This window comes from Miscanthus floridulus, chromosome 3, assembly GCF_019320115.1.
Source record: "Miscanthus floridulus cultivar M001 chromosome 3, ASM1932011v1, whole genome shotgun sequence".
Lineage (NCBI taxonomy): Eukaryota > Viridiplantae > Streptophyta > Magnoliopsida > Poales > Poaceae > Miscanthus > Miscanthus floridulus.
In genome coordinates this window covers 90,022,971-90,039,660 of record NC_089582.1, presented here as the reverse complement: position 1 = coordinate 90,039,660, position 16,690 = coordinate 90,022,971, and the positions used below count along the sequence as shown (strand labels likewise).

General features: G+C 44.1%; 2 protein-coding genes and 1 long non-coding RNA gene across 4 annotated transcripts; 1 reads left to right on the top strand and 2 right to left on the bottom strand.

Annotated features, from left to right (window-relative positions):
* Positions 1 to 2,554: 2,554 nt before the first annotated feature.
* Positions 2,555 to 3,542, top strand: LOC136546089 (uncharacterized). Its single transcript, XR_010781248.1, has 2 exons — positions 2,555 to 3,024; positions 3,097 to 3,542. It is a non-coding gene; the product is annotated as an uncharacterized lncRNA (long non-coding RNA).
* Positions 3,543 to 3,917: 375 nt separating this feature from the next.
* On the bottom strand, positions 3,918 to 7,894 carry LOC136546088 (isochorismate synthase 2, chloroplastic-like). Of its 2 annotated transcripts, none has more exons than XM_066538065.1 (14): positions 7,647 to 7,892; positions 7,083 to 7,543; positions 6,774 to 6,891; positions 6,558 to 6,674; positions 6,343 to 6,489; positions 5,865 to 5,939; positions 5,713 to 5,781; positions 5,424 to 5,542; positions 5,257 to 5,314; positions 5,038 to 5,148; positions 4,809 to 4,893; positions 4,589 to 4,686; positions 4,359 to 4,451; positions 3,918 to 4,268 (listed from the first exon to the last, which is right to left on the bottom strand). In XM_066538065.1, exons 1-14 carry the CDS (start codon positions 7,716 to 7,718, stop codon positions 4,194 to 4,196), a joined length of 1,698 nt encoding a protein of 565 aa, XP_066394162.1. In that variant the 5' UTR covers positions 7,719 to 7,892; the 3' UTR covers positions 3,918 to 4,193. The 2 variants fall into 2 exon arrangements, 1 of the variants encoding a protein (XP_066394162.1); XR_010781247.1 differs by having other exon boundaries at positions 4,239 to 4,268; positions 4,359 to 4,474; positions 7,647 to 7,894.
* A 4,134-nt stretch (positions 7,895 to 12,028) lies between these two features.
* LOC136546087 (mitochondrial outer membrane protein porin 1-like) lies at positions 12,029 to 15,598 on the bottom strand. The gene is made up of 6 exons (XM_066538063.1): positions 15,330 to 15,598; positions 15,128 to 15,195; positions 13,949 to 14,059; positions 13,616 to 13,705; positions 13,327 to 13,535; positions 12,029 to 12,633 (listed from the first exon to the last, which is right to left on the bottom strand). Exons 1-6 carry the CDS (start codon positions 15,373 to 15,375, stop codon positions 12,327 to 12,329), a joined length of 831 nt encoding a protein of 276 aa, XP_066394160.1. The 5' UTR covers positions 15,376 to 15,598; the 3' UTR covers positions 12,029 to 12,326.
* Positions 15,599 to 16,690: the final 1,092 nt, after the last annotated feature.

The following is a 16,690-nucleotide window of genomic DNA, read 5'->3' as shown; positions in this document are numbered from 1 at the left end:
AATAGACTAAATACCAAATCTGTTGTTTGGAAGTAGATGAATTTGCTAGCTGAAATCGAGTGACACATCAAATACCATTTCATATTTGGATGTACACCTCTAGGAATTCACTGTCTTCTTCTCCAATCCCCACCGCTCGCACGACGGCCTCGAGCGCAGAGGTGGAGGCGGCCTTGGCCCCAGCCATGGGCACGTGCAGGTGGAGGCAGAGGTGGCCTCGGCCCTGGCTTCGGCTTCGAGCACGCAAGGGGAGGCAGAGGTGGCCCCAGCCCTGGCCCCAGCTGTGATGAACTCGGGCACGAAGGTGGCCCCGACCTTGGTCGCGACGAGCTCGGGCGCGGAGGCGGAGGTGGCCACGACCTTGTGCCTGGCCCCGGCGGGTGTGGGGAAGAAGGGGAGTTGCACCGCCGGCCATGGGGAAGAAGAAGGGGAGGTGCGCCGTCGGTCATAGGGAAGAAGGGGAGCTCGCGTCGGATGGGGAGGATCTCGGCCATGGAGGAGCTCGGCCCCGGCCCAGCCATGGGGGAGCTCGACCCCGGCCCGACCATGGGGGAGCTCAACCCCGCCAGCCATGGGGGAGCTCGACTCCACCGGCCATGGAGGAGCCCGCCTTCGTGACCGCTCGCTCGACCCCAGTCATGGATGCGCTCATCTCCAATTCCGCCCAATACGGAGGGTGCATGCTCTGTATTGGGGGTGACTGGGTGTAGTTGTAGCCAATACCTCTTGTCATTGAGGGTGATTTCCAATTCCAATACCTAAGACATCCAAACAGCGGCATTTGGTGCTATCCAATACCAATGCCAATTCCAGAGCCTCAATGTCTTTTCCAAACGCAACTTAAGTAGAATCCAATTCTTCCAAAATGAAATGATCCAAACGGCCTCTGACTGTAAAGCTAGCATGAGACATGATATATTTGTATTTAATATAGAAGGAGAGTTAAAGGTTTGAGAGAATTATACATCATCATTGAAGCTGAGAAGGGGCTAGCTAAACTAAAGAAATTAGCTGTGAGATTGTCCCCAAATCAGCTGAGTTTGTGAGAAGATATGTAATAAGCGTATGGAGAAACTATTAATGCCCTGACACCACACCACCAGAGACTATTTGGTAATAGTGTTTCACTGGGTCGTGAGTCGTGACATTGACTCGTATGGTTTCTCATCTCTATTACTCCCGTCCCATAAAAGAATGCAATTCTCGTTTTTCAAAAAGTCAATCAATTTGAATTTTGACTAAAATTATATAAAAAATTACTAACATTCATGATACAAAATTAGTATCGTTAGATTAGTCAACAACAACAACAACAACAAAGCCTTTAAGTCCCAAACAAGTTGGTGTAGGCTAGAGTTGAAACCCAACAGAAGCAATCAAGATTCAGGCACGTGAATAGCTGTCTTCCAAGCACTCCTATCTAAGGCTAAGTCTTTGGGTATATTCTATCCTTTCAAGTCTCCTTTTATTGCCTCTACCCAAGTCAACTTCGCTCTTCCTCTGTCTCTCTTCACGTTACTATCCTGACTTAGGATTCCACAACGCACCGGTGCATCTGGAGGTCTCCGTTGCACATGTCCAAACCATCTCAACCGGTGTTGGACAAGCTTTTTTTCAATTGGCGCTACCCCTAATCTCTCACGTATATCATCGTTCCGAACTCGATCCCTTCTTGTATGACCGCAAATCCAACGCAACATACGCATTTCCGCGACACTTAGCTGTTGAATATGTCGTCTTTTCGTAGGCCAACATTCTGCACCATATAACATAGCAGGTCTAATCGCCGTCCTATAAAACTTGCCTTTTAGCTTCTGTGGTACCCTTTTGTCACATAGGACACCAGACGCTTGCCGCCACTTCATCCACCCTGCTTTGATTCTATTGCTAACATCTTCATCAATATCTCCATCCCTCTGTAGCATTGATCCTAAATATCGAAAGGTATCCTTCTTAGGCACCACTTGACCTTCCAAACTAACATCTTCCTCCTCAGTAGTAATGTCGAAGTCACATCTCATATACTCAGTTTTAGTTCTACTAAGTCTAAAATCTTTGGACTCCAAAGTCTCCCGTCATAACTCCAGTTTCTGATTCACTTCTGTCCGGCTTTCATCAACTAGCACTACATCGTCCGCGAAAAGCATACACCAAGAGATGTCCCCTTGTATGTTTCTTGTGACCTCATTCATCACTAAAGCAAACAAATAAGGACTCAAAGCTTACCCTTGATGTAGTCCTATCATAATCGGGAAGTCATCGGTGTCTCCATCACTTGTTCAAACTCTAGTCACAACATTGCTGTACATGTCCTTAATGAGCCCGACGTACTTCGTTGGTACTTTATGTTTGTCCAAAGCCCACCACATAACATAGAATATATTTTTATAATAAATTTATTTAGAGACATATAAATATTAATGATGTTGGCTATAAATTTAGTTAAACTTAAGTTAATTTAACCCGTATAAATTCTATAATTTCGTTCTTTTCTGTAAAGAGAGAGCACCAGATCCCTACACTTTTTGTGCGCCGTATAGTCAAAAGAACGTCGTCACGGGGCAGAGCAAAAACTTTGTCAGTGGTCACGTAGGCCTGATCCTTCGATGTGGGGACGAGCAAGGCTGAAAGCTACTCGTCCATCGTCCCGGGGAAATTGAGCTCCCCTTTCCCCTCCACTCTCCAGAGCGGAGCAGCGCTCTCCTCTCACCATCCATGGCCAAGAAATCCAAGAACACCAGGAGAGCTGGCGGTGCTTCTTCCTCCTCCTCCCTTGCAGCTCATGGCGATCGCGCCGCGCCATGGCTCCGGCTGACGGCTCTCGCTGTGCTCACCGTCCACTCGGCCTTCTCCGCGTACCTGGCCAGGGACGACGCCAGGTTGGTCGCGCTTGTCGCCGTCGGATACCTCCTCATGCTGCTGCTGCTGCTGTTCTATCATTATGGTGGCTTGCCCCTGCCTGGGGTCAAGAAGACGGACTAGCCCACAGCCACAGCCCACAGCATGAAGAGAATAGATGTCAAGGTACTATGTGACCTGTTTTTGCTTCTTTTCAGTTACCTGCCCGCCTAGTTTTTTTTCTTCTTGATTTTGCAGGTTGTGTTTGTGTACAAAGCTCTGTACGTTCATGTATGCGTGTTCGGCTGGTCCGATCAACAGTGGATTTCGGCTGGATTTTGGATGATTGAATAGATGTGAGAGAATTAAGCTGAAAAAGCCAGGACTATATTAGCCGAATAGTGTTATGTGAGAGAGAATAAGCTGAAATCATTATGGTGTTCGCTGTATAAACAACTTCAACACCCAGTAGAAGTAGGCTGGAGGATTCGACTGTTCGAGTATACAGTTGTATACCTGTACACTCCCGGTCGCTTGAACTTATCCGCTGGCTTATCCTTCATGCTACGGTGTTTCCCTCTCCCACGCATCGGTGAATAGTACTCTTCAGTATGGCTTTTTGGATAGCTGGGTTCTTGCAAATCACAACTGTTGTACATATACTGATGTCAAGTACTTTCTATGGATCTCTTTACGTTTTGCAACTTCCGTATCACCACACTCTGCCTGAGTCGTTGATAGTTTCTACGAGGACAAGTCTTTCATCTTGGAATTGTCATAATCCAATCAAAATATTCCTGTAGGAATGTAAGACCTTGAGAGGCATGGACTTGTTTGTTATAATCAGCACACCAGCACCATTGTTGCCATTTCTCTCTAATACAAATAGCTTGGAGATTGTTACAACCTCAGCTTTCACAATGCTTGTATGAAACCGTATCATTCTTGCTCTTATATTGGATAGAAGATTTACTATTGATCCAGCGAGTACAAATTTCACATAATTTCATCAGATATTTAGTCAAATAGTATGCCGCCTATATACAAGGACCGAGCGAAGTTGCAAAATGGAATGTTTCAAACTTTCAATTGCCATGAGTTTCTGCTGTAAATATAGTCTATTATTACATTCACGTGCTGATTCAATCAAATAGTTTATGCTATAAATATATTCTGTTACATTCACGTGCTGATTCAATCAATGTATTTTTCAGCACTCCCATTCTGAATCCCATAATTACACAATTTCAACTGAAACCCTTCTAGTTTACTATCAAACAAATAAGTGTACGATAACTAGCTAAATGAATGATGAACTTTGTGATGACTCACTAGTTACTACTGTACTTCTCTATTCAGATTACTGTTCCCAAATTTTCAGCCTCTTGGTAGCGAATATGTTGTTCTTGGTACCGCAACAGCTTTGCAAACTGAAAATAACCCAAAAATTGAATGCATTAGCCTTACTCTTTAATTAAAACTCAGCACACTGTTTTGTCATGAGTTCGACAAAATGGTACCTGAGATGCTTTGAGATCAAGTTCATCCCATTCAAAAGATGGATTTGTACCTTCAACAATCCCCGCACCGGCGTACACTAAAGTGCTGTGACCCTGGAATCATTGGAGATTTGTAACTGTAAAATACGACAACTAATCAACTATATATGCAAGTCTGGTAAAACAAGTTAGAATACAAGATGGGAACTGCATAGTAGGTAAACTTTTAACAGATTCGTAGTTTTGCTTACTTTTCCAAGTAACGCTGATCTAATCCCAACAGCAAACTCGCTTTCAGCTCCTCCAAACCAACCAACAGGACCGGCATACATTCCACGGTCAAAAATTTCTGAGAATATTCAAAACTTAGTATTTGTAAATCACTGAATTTAATTCTTGTGCTGTTCTTATTTTAGAAAGACTGGTAAATACACATTCTACAAATTATCCAAAAAAACTATTTAGACATACCATGATCTCGTATGAATCGGCGCGCCTCTTCAGTTGGCAAGCCACAAACAGCTGGACTCGGATGAAGAGTATTTAGAATCTCAAACTGCATTGCCAGGACAACTTGTTATCATTATTTTAGTGTACTCTGACTGTGAGTGGTTCATGTTCTTGACGATTACATACAAACATTTTTTTAGATAACGTAACAAAGGTCCCAGCCTCTAAGTGCTTTCATTTCATAGGTTACCTCATCATCTTCGTTCCTTATTCTCGCAGCTAACTGCGCTGACAAATGCTGTACTCTTGGAAGTTTCCGCAGAGCCTTGCTGGGATGGACAACCACCTCATCACAGATCATCTGCAGATCAGATTACAGAGGCTAGTTTATTAAATTGCAGGGACCATCCCCCTCACAGAAAAGCATTATGTCCATGTCGAGCGCCAGTATTTCTAGAACTAAACTTGCCTCCAACTTGTTCTTTATGTTGTCCCGTACTATAGTAAATTCGATATCCTCTTTGGTACTGCAAGAAACTTTTGCATCAGTACTTGCTCAATTTTAGTACAAGGTGTTGATTTCACACTGACTCCCTCGATCATAGTAAGTTATAAATTCTAAGGAGGGAAAAGAACCTTAGAAGCAAATCCTGACCGATTTGAAAGTCATCTGCCCTTGTTTTTCCTCTTGCTCGAGTACCAGCTAGAGCCTCACTGGAAATATTCAAGTGTTTCCGGTGAAATAGTTGCTCTGGCTATTCAGAATGTTTGCATAAAATTAACATTAGTTAGAAAATGATGATTTAGCATTTCTGCAACATAACTAGGAAATACATCTGACAGTTTTTCTAACTAAATAGAAGAAGAAAAAACTCAAGTATGCAGCGATGATTTTTTTTTAAAAAAAAGAACAGAGTAAACATACGCTATTTCCAACAAACGCAGGAGCATCTGGTGGTTGTATGCAGAATTGATAAGCATTTTGGCCCTCAACCTGTATAGTTAAATTACAGAGTGATTTTCTCATAGAATAAAACCGATTTTGAAAGTGCAAGGTAGGGGAAAAAGCATACAGACCTTCAAGCAAGCTAGCAGTTCCACAGGGTCAATGCAAGTATCAGTAATGTATCTGCTACACCTTGCCAGTACAACCTGTGAAAAAGATTGGTAACTCCATTCATAGTTTCAGACACGCTCTAAACAAATAATAGAAGAAAAGTAGAATAATAAATCATAAATTAAGTCAATAATAGCTTCAACATGGATTTACATCAATCATACATGAACTTTTCTAAAATTGATAAGGTTGTCCGACTTGAAACCTATTGGCTAGAGAAGCAAGCAATGAACCTGTGCACTCTGTCAAAGTGTCAACTGTACTTGTCTGTTTTCTCCGTCACGGGCCCACAGTTAACAAGCAACAATCAATAATGTTGATCATTATGCTTCTCTATTTTCTCTATGCATTTTTTGTTTAGATGGAATGACAACCTCTAAATCCAGAGATGCTTTTGGCTGTTAATATAATAGGATCAAAGTTAACAGAACGGCTTACCTTTACCAATTCTCTTTGCCTCCCTTTGATCATCTGAAGAGCTTTAGTAACTGCAAGATCCCAAGATGCCTTTGTTGGGACATGATTCAGACTTACTATGGCTGTTTGTAGGCTGGTCTTGTTCCCTTGAACAGAACAAGTCGATATCTGAGAAACGTACAGACTGTTACTATCTTCTAGGTGGTAAAAAAAACTGGACGAAGAGAAATGTGCACCTTTCGCAGAGTTGATTGGAGCTCCTCCACGGCGTTCTGCCATGTCCATGAAAGCGAGTCATCCCAAGCGATTGTCGTCGCAAGGACGGAGCTTTCCTCGAGCTCATTGAACTCAACCTACACCATAGTTCAGACTTCAGACAGTTTCACAAAATTCAGAGTAAGATCACAGCATCCCGTTCCATCTCCTAGTTTAGCAGTTGCAGAGCCACTTACTTGAGGAACAATGAAGTAGAATGAGCCATAGTCCTCCCACTCCACTGAAGCATCACTCGTGGCATCGAAACGGATGGCGCCATATGCACGGATCAGTGGGCAGTCCCTTGGAAGAAATCTTCATAGACACACAAATTTGCAAACACAACAAGCAGCCAGGTTCAGTGTCGACCATACAAACATGGAAATTTCAGAAAATATGATGATGCCCATTTTGTTGTGGTTTAAAAAAGCCAGACAAGAAGTAACATCATCTGGAAACGGAAACGTACGTCAGTCAATGCCACAGTACAAAAGGAGCCGATTTACCTCTTGATTGCGCGCCAATCAGCGAGAGAAAAGGGCTCCGTCCCTCGGAAGAAGACCGCCGAGCCCACGCCCGCGACGCTCACCAGCTGCTGCCGATGGCCATTGCCGTTGCCGTTGCCGCAGCTGCTGGTGCCGGCGAGCGCAGGCGCGTCGGGCAACGGCGCCCGGGCCGAGAAGAAGCAGCGGGGCAGCGCGGTCTGCGCGTGCAGCCACTCGATGGCGTCCACCCGCTGCCTAATGGGCACCTCGATGCGGATGATGCCGGAGGGCGCGGCCGGCGGCGGCTCCTCGGACCCGATGAGCGCGTCCACGGCGGCCCTGAGCTGGCCCACGGCGTCGTGCGGCGCCGGCGCGGCCGGCAGCGCACGCGCCTCGCGCACGCACACCGCGCCGCGGTCCCCGGCGCCCGGCGCGCACCCGTTCATGGACAGCGAGCACGACAGGCGCGCCCATCTCCCCACCTGTGATGTGTGCACGTGCAAAACATATGAGCACACGGTCCGCCTGCATAGATGACCAAGGCAAGAAGAGGCCAAAAGGAAGTAACGGAAACGAGGAGCATGCCGTGGTCGCGGACGCCGGGCGCGCGGCGAGTAGCCGGCCCGGGGAGTAGCACGAGGAAGACGGTGGCGGCATGGTGCGCTGCGCGAGCGCGCGTCAAGCGTGAGGTGATGGAGGCCGGACAGCAGCAGCACTGTGAGTGAGAGAGCTGTGGGATGAGGACGGGGGCCGGACAGCACGGCACATTGGGTCACTGGCGGTGCAGCATAGCGGCACGCGCGCGCGTCTTGCCCTTCGTGAGTCGCGAGAGGAGATAAGAGAAGATTCGCATGGGGATAAGTGGCACAACCGTTATTCGGCGCTCATCGCGTGGGCACACATGCGACATGTCACCAAGGGCAGCGATTTTATTTTTATTTTTTAGCCCTTTTTTTTTAAAAAAAAATCACAAATATGTCCCTAGAGGTAAGATTTCAAAATCTGGACCCTTAGCTCGGCGTCATCGTTGCTGGCGCCGAGCTCTTGGGCTCGAAGCAGACGTGGCGGTGACATTGGCAGGCAGCTCGACGCCAGTAACCCTGGCGCCGAGCTCAGCGTCGTAGATCTTGGCTATGGATGAAAACGGATTGGATTCAGACAGATATCACCGATATTATATTTGTTTTCATATTTCTGTCCGGATTCGAATTAGAATACGGATAGCGTCAACTATGTCGGATAGGATACGATTGGATATCGACATCATAAATTTGCGATTTGAGTATTCGGATACGGATATGGTATCGGATGTTGGATATCCGGCGGATTCGATTTCGAATACGGTCGAAAAATATCCGTACCGTTTTCATCCCTAATCTTGGCGCCGAGCTCAGCGCCAGGGTTACTGGCGCTAAGCCTGTCTTACGTATGGACCCCAATCCTTTCTCTCTTACTCTCCCTCTCTCTCTCGCACCTCCCTCGCATCGCCCGAGCAGCGCACCGCCGCTGTCGCCCCGTGCCCTCTCCCGCCCCCGACCGCCCGCGCTCGAGCCTCGCCGCGCCGCGCCCGGCCACCCTCGTCGTGCCACACTGCGCCCGTGCCCGCGCCGGACCCTTCGCCGGTCCCAGCGCCCTCGCCACGCCCTCGCCTCGCCCGACGTGCCACCCGCGGTCGCCTTGGCCACGCCCCGCCGCGCCGGCGCCGTGACCGTGCCGTGGCCGCACCGCGCCCGCGCCCGTCGTGCCGCTCTCTAGGGCCCGCGCCCACGAAAAAAAATCTTACAAGCACTCACTGGCATATAATACAACAACATGCTCGTTCAAGACCTGTATCTGTACTCTTGCCTCCTTCCTTACCCTCTCCTTCTCTAACGTCATTCATCTCTTTAATCCCCATTTGTCAAGCCCAACATCGATCGGGTTACAAATACCGCGTTGTATAGCAAACTCGCTCATCTTGTTTTTATGATGTTTAACGAATAGGTTGACGTAGTCAGGTCCATATCCCTCTTCTGTGCAATTACTTGCCTCCCCTTCAGTTCATCCAAGAACTTAGCTTGACCATCATAACATTCCCACATGCATTTCCTAGTACTCTATTCAAACGAAAAATTATATCATATATGTCTTAGCAAAAGAAACAAAAAACAATTTCATGTTAACCACAAAAATAACCAACCTCATCATAGTCAACCATATGTCCGCAATAATGGCCTATTCCAAGCTCCGAAGACACTAGACCGTAGTTGAATTTAACACCATATTCGCACTTGACTGGAGGTGCTTTGTAAATTAACATTTCTTTCTTCTTTTCCTTTGCCTTTGGTGGCTCCAGCCATTGATTCTTAGAACCATAGAGTCACTACTTGATACAACACTTCGCAAATCCATACACCTAAAAGAGGAGACATTAATACACGCACACATAGAGCTAAACATTTAAACAGATACATTTTCCACTTACTTCGTGTTTGTTCGGACACACAAACTCCAATGTATTCTCAGGTTTATCACAGCTCGATCTCCGTATTCGCACAGAGGAGGTTCCTCGAGTCGTCTAACTGCGGCTAGGTGCTTCTCCTTAGCCGTCATTGGTGGGGGGGGGGTAGGGGGTGGAACCCATCGCTTGAAGTGCTCACGTGGATGTATCCCTCTAAACCAATCATCGAAAAGGAGGTACCTAGGGTCAAACTTGTCTGCACCGTCGATCCACTGAAAGAAAAAGCACCTCTCATGGTCCTACACAACAAGATTTCAACAAAATATTAGTAGCATACTTACACAAAAAAAAGAAAAAAAAGATAGTGGAAATAATTTCTTACATTAAAACGACTGTATATGTAGAAGCAACGCGCCGCTGTGTCCGGATGTTTCGATTGAAACACGTGGGCCAGGAAACCACAGTCACAGTTAGGGACAGGGAGGTCAGGAGGGACGGGAGCATCTTTGCTAGACGCGTCGGGGTATAATTCTCGAGGACGACTCTGTTTTCGCCAAAACTCCTCCCAATACATTTCTTGCATCTAACAAAACAGATGTAATTTAACAAACAAAAAACAAAACATCACAAATTAATGTCAATAAGAACCATAACTACAATACAACCAATTTCGTTCTAAGAACCGAAAGCAATTAATATTAAACTCTAAACCTAGGGTTTTTCATTTGATGCACAACAATGAACCCATAACATAACTACATGCGCTGCGGTTACCTAGATTTGCTAGCTTTTCCACGCATTGGCATCATCATACGGTTGTATAATACAAATATTGAGGGATAGAATGAAACCCTAAGTAATGACGATTCTTAGGTTGAAAAATCCGACTAATATATACCGAATCGATGCGGAAAAAACTAGGAGGGGGTGAGGATATCTTGCTCTCGAAGATCTACGGATCAAATCAAAGTTTCCAAGGTCCAATATGTCGATTCGTGAGGTAGGACGAAGTGGGGAGAGAGAAAATCCGAGAGGGAGAAGAAAGAAGAGGAAGAAGGCTCGGGCAGGAAGGTTGGGGTCGGGGTTAAAACACCACCTCACCGCCATAGACCCTGGCGCCGAGCTCGGCGCCAGGATCTACGGCGCCAAGGTTACTGGCGCCGAGATGCCTGCCATGTCACCGCCACGTCTGCTTCGAGCCCGAGAGCTCTGGCGCCGAGCTAAGGGTACAGATTTTGAAATCTTACATCCAGAGACATATTTATGAAAAATTTTCAAAAAAGGGCTAAAAAAAGCAACCCAAGGGCAGGGCTTCAGGAAATCAGAATTCCTAGTGCCATCCATTATGCGTCTTAGTTGCTTGTATATCTCCTTATCAGGATGCTGTAATACAAATCTGAGTAGTTTGATTTTCTACATATCTCGTTAGGGCACTCCCAATACAAAAATTATTATAGTTTCTATGGACATTAATTATACTACCATATAAATATTTTGCTGATGTGGCAAGGTAGTTATTGAAAAGAGAGCCAAAATCATAGAAACCAGGTCTAAGTTAGAAACCATGTCTACACGAGAACCAAAATATGAAGGGACGTAATTGATAGAGAATGGAGAGAGAATGTATGTGATTGGATAAAAATTGTTCTATAAAAACTATCCGGATTATGGTTTCTGTATAGTGTCCATAGAAATTAATAGATATAGCATTAGGACTGCCGTTATAAAGGCTAGCACTCGGTTCAAAGCAGCTCGGTGTCTCTACAACTGAGTAAGCTCAGATTTGATCCGCCTAACCACATTCACTCATGTAGGCATAACCTATCCTGCAAATCTCAATGCAAGTCTTATGCGAGTAACCAATTAGACCATATGTTTTTAATAAACTTTAAAACATGTCTGGACTTTGATTTTTTTTTTCCATCCGGACTTTGAGTACCAACATCTTTATGAGTATCCAATCCAACTAATTAATGAAAGTAAATTTGCTATTGCATTTGTCATCAATCATTGAACAATGATACTTTTTATTTGTATATATATAAGCAGGTCTACGGATGAAAATTAGCAACGTGGTCGTCCCGGAGAAGAATTGTAGATAAAGGAGCGTTCAATTATTGAAATAAAGCTCTAAAAGCATAGTTTAAATACGTTATCCAATGCATCATTATGACCTTTTCTTGACAAACGACAAAGCAACGCATGTCATCGAACGACAAACCTGTATAATATGAACGACAAACCTGTATAATATGAAGTGAATTATCATGCTCCTATCAGGGAAAGATGACTATATTATGATTTCTCATACTCCTGTCAGATGAAAGACGTCTCTCACATGGGTACAGACCATGGGTGAAAACCGACTACCTGGTAGTACCAATTTACAAACTATCCAAGCATGACGTTGACAATCAACTGCATTCAGCATAAACTGATCGGACTATATGACATGAATTAAGTACAGCACCAACAAAAAACACATCAATCGATTGGGTGAAGTCCCCGACACAAGACAGACAACCGGTTGCAGAAAACATAACCACCCCTACCTCAATTAACACAAGTCACCATCAACCATTGTAAACAAGTTCAGAATTCTACCGAGCTTGAATTATTGTAAACGTTGCTTATTGAACAGAGCGCTACACAGACGACCGAAAAATTTCCTCAATGAAACATTTCACAGTTCATGAAATCGACAGACTGCAACGACCGAAAGATGCCGGGAACCCCAACAGTTTTGTTTTCCCCAGCTGACCTGATCTGATCCAAACAGTCGTGCTAGGAGCTTAGAAGGAAAAAAAAATGGTCTCGATAACCAATCAGGGCTTGAGGGCCACGGCAATCCCAACCTTCGAGCTCTTCTCGATGGTCTTTGTGTCGACCTCGGCCGAGATGGTGACCAGTGACTTTGGGCTCCACTCATGCTGGATGAGGGCGCTGGCCTTGCCAGAGTTGTTGATGCGGGCCTTCAAGACGGTTAGTGGGTCCAGAGCGTGCTGCCCGCCAAAGGTGAGGGTGTTTTCATTGGTCGAGAAGCTGTGGGTAAGCTCTGCCCCAACAGCTGTGTTGCTCAATTCGCTCACCTTGTGGTAGTAAGCTCCAGTAAGGCTGTCTCCCCTGTTGTTCCTGCAAGAGAAAGTTGGATCAGTAACATGAAATTTGGAAAGGCACTGCAATAATAAGACGGTAAACATCCTAAAAGAAACGGGATTATATCTGTTGAGGAGCTATGACATCAGTTTCATTTAATATAAGAAAATTATACATAGGACTTTTCACTCAATTAGAAAACCAAAATACTGAGCATCAAACCCAAAATTATACATAGGACTTTTCACTCAATTAGAAAACCAAAATACTGAGCATCAAACCCTTCCTGGAGGCACGGCTCAATATTAGCCATATTGCCACCAGCTTACTGCAAAAGATCCCTTTTTTCAATGAAACAAAAAAATAAACACTTAGCAAAGTCAGTAACTTTCACCAATTTCTGTACATGCAATAATCTGAGTGAGTTAGAAACTCGTGTTTGTTGCAAACAAATATAAGTGAAGCAAAATTATAAAGTTGTTTCTTTCAAAAACTCCATTTGAGAAATGTCTCACAAGGTGAAATCATGGTGACAATATATTAATATTTTGACTATTTTTTATGCACTAAACCAGCTACACAACGGCTTGAAGTTGAGACGCATTAAGCAGGGATTTGCACTTAACCATAAAAAAAGAAATTACAAGTATCAAATAAGCTCAAGTGTTGTCAAATAACAGTCGCATACAGTGCCTAAATATATAAGATTACTACACTTTGAAAACTCACAGGGTCAGGGATGCGATGAGGTCTTCATGAGTGAACCTCAGTCCAGCATTGTATTTGGTTAAGTTCCCAGTGGCAGTATCAAGTGAGACATCTGCACCAACTGCAAGAGCCTTAGTGCCAAAGGCAGCAGAGAGGTTGACTACAGGATTGGCTGTCAGACCAATGCTTGCATTAACTCCAGCATAATCATGCAAATACTGAAGCTCAACCTGCAACCAGAAATAAATACATGAATACATTGAAGAATAACCTTCGACTTAAGAAATAATAAACTGAATTAGATTATTACCTTTCCAGACCTCTGATCAGGAACAGCAAAGCTAAGGATGGTTTTCAGTCCTGGCGTTGCAATCTCATCAACAGTAACTGTAGTAATGATCTGAACAGCACGTCAAAGCAAGCAGTCAACAGAACTCGAACAGTGAGAAATATGACAGATCAACTAATTAGTCAAAGAGCAAATTGTTGACCAACACAAATAGCATGCTTGATAATATTTTGTCAAACTACTACTATTAGTCTAGGTGATATCACAAGAAATGAACATGTTGCAGGTCCATTTTGAGCAAAGCATGCAATTTCCAGGGGTTAAGTATATACATATACAGAGAGAGAGATTTACATTTGACTCTGAGTTTGCTTTCACATCTACCGTAATGTTCTTGTTCTTTATCTGTGATTGGATCTCACCAAAGATCAGGTCAGCTTTCTTTGTGCTAGAAGCAGTGACAGCCTGCATGAAAAAAAGCAACAGAGGATATTAAAATTATAAGAATATGATAGCCATGCATGCAAATAATTCTAACATAGTCATGATTTTCAGTACAAGCATGTAGGCAGCATTAAGAGAACAATCAAATATATACACGCAAACCAAACAATTAGTTGTTAAATCACCCAAGCCTTTACCATTTAGACCACAACATATGTAATTCCAGACTCCAATACATCAACGGAAAATACAAGTTGCAAAAGTCATCATGAGTTGAGAAACATAATTATGGTAACAGCATACCTGGGGTTCAATACAATCGTTTTTTCAGGTGTTTGGTACTTCAATTATAGTTTTATTATCCTCAATTGTTTAAGTTCAGTACAGATACATTTTTCCTAAAAGTCTAAAACCCATCAAAACCTACAATTTACTCACATCCCAACCATGGAAGGAAATCCACCGAGCCGTGTTGACATCGCTCAGCTACTTACAATTATTCTACTCAATAACTGACTACCCACTGTCCTCCCACTATCCAGATAGTGCCAACATGTGTTACATCCCCTGAAAATTGAGCCCGACACCAGTTACATAACTAAAGCTGGCTGCTATTTCACATCACCTCCCAGTTTTTATTAGAGCCAAAACAGCGTGGGGTTCCACCGTCCTTTTTTATTCGAACCCTTTTCTCCCCCGGCTAAGGGGGTTTCTCTAGCGACCCACTTATTCAAAACAAGCATTAAAAAGAGCATCACATGTAAATCACACGTTGCCAAATCCTATACCCTACAGCAAAAAACGAACAAGCAGATAGGCATAGAGCACAACTCAAGGCTATGCAGGAACCCAATCTAATCAATAATCTCTTGTGCTGGCTTTCGCTACCAAACAGCCACTCACTCGCTAAGATCGAGCAACAGGATCCGAACCCCACAGACGAATCCAATAGAAGATCATGAACCCATCCCACGGCTATATCAACCAGATTCGTTCCAGTCCGACGAAAGCACTGCAAAGCAACGCCCTAGCGCAAAGGACCGAAGCTGAAGAAGAGAGGTGGTGTTTTGAACGGAGCGGAGCACTTACGACGCCATTGGAGGTGTAGGTAGTGAGGGTGAACTTGTGGTCAGTCTGGTAGTCCTTGTACAGCAGATCTGCGGAAAAAGCGATCCGAAAACAATAAGCAAACCAACAGAAGAGAATAAACCAGCGAATTCCACCCCCGACCCCAAGAGCTTGAAAGGAATCCGTGGGGAAGGAGGGGCGAGATGGACGGAAGGGCACCCACCCTTGGTCTTCTTGCCGATCTCGGTGTAGAGGCCCGGCCCGACCATCTTCTCGCCGGTGACGACGGGACGCGACGAGGTGTGGCGGCGTGGAGATGCTGCGGGGTGGGAGGGAGGTCGGGGAAGGATGATTGGGAGGCGGCGGATGGGTGGAGAGGTGGAGGTGGGGGGAGAATAATGGCGGAGAAAACCACGGCGTGGAGGTTGACGTGTGGCCCCGGTTAAACCCTAGTTTATTTGGCTTCGTTCATCTCTTGGTTCCACGCCCAGGGACCAGGGCAATGACACCCTCACAAAAGCTGGGAGCGCGACTAGCATCCGATCTAAATCCGAATCTTATAACGGTGGATATAAAAAAGAATAGATAATCTAACTCTGATTGTATGCGAATGCAAGGTAGGATATAAAATCGGCAAAATCCAATGGACATGAATATGGATTATCGAGTGTTTTAAATAGGATAGCGCTAGTTTCACTACCTAGACTAAGGTCCCGTTCGGCTTATCCTATATTCAGTTTGTTCAACTTTTTTTTTTAGTCGGAACAGTATTTTTCTCTCACAACATTTCAGCTAGAACAGTGTTTTCAACCAATTTCAGTCAAGTTTCAGCGAGCCGAACGGAGCCTAAAAAAACAAAAGAGCTCATGATAAAGAACAGCTCGTTAATTGAGAAATCTTATGTTGCAATGTGGTTGTTTTATGTGCTAAATTTCGAACTGAGAATTTGTTGCTAATAACTTATCATTTATGAGTGTACCCTAGTAAATGTTAATTGTCTGTGTGATAGCCACAAAATGAATTGTTATGCAAGATTATTTGTGTATTAGTTGCTATTGTCTTTTTACTAAATTATTTCTTGACAAGTATGTAATTTTCTACATATGCACATATATACTATTTGACAAAAAAACGGAGTGACATTATCCACCTCTGATTTGATCCATTTTCATCCCTAACAACTATTTCTTCTGTTCATCAAGTTGACCTACCCTATTTTATGCAAGTACGAGGACACGCGTGCGTAAAAAAATCATGTAAGAGGAGTAACAATTAGATATACCAAGACACAGGCAATACGCACACAAAAAGTCCATATCTATGCCAAACATTAAAAAGCAAAAAAAATCTACCTTCTCACCTCTGTGAGATTGTGTTGACAGAGATTTTAGACATAGCATTAACTTGTTTACTATATAATACAATACAATGGACAGATACTACATATAATTGGCTGTATTTCTCTTTTAAGATTCAATATATAAAATGGCTGCTTGGGTGTCCTATGTGTTGCTTTTGCTGTGTCTTTAGCGTTTTGAAATGTTGGCCAGAATCAAAAGGATTTTATTCTTTTTTGCAGTCATG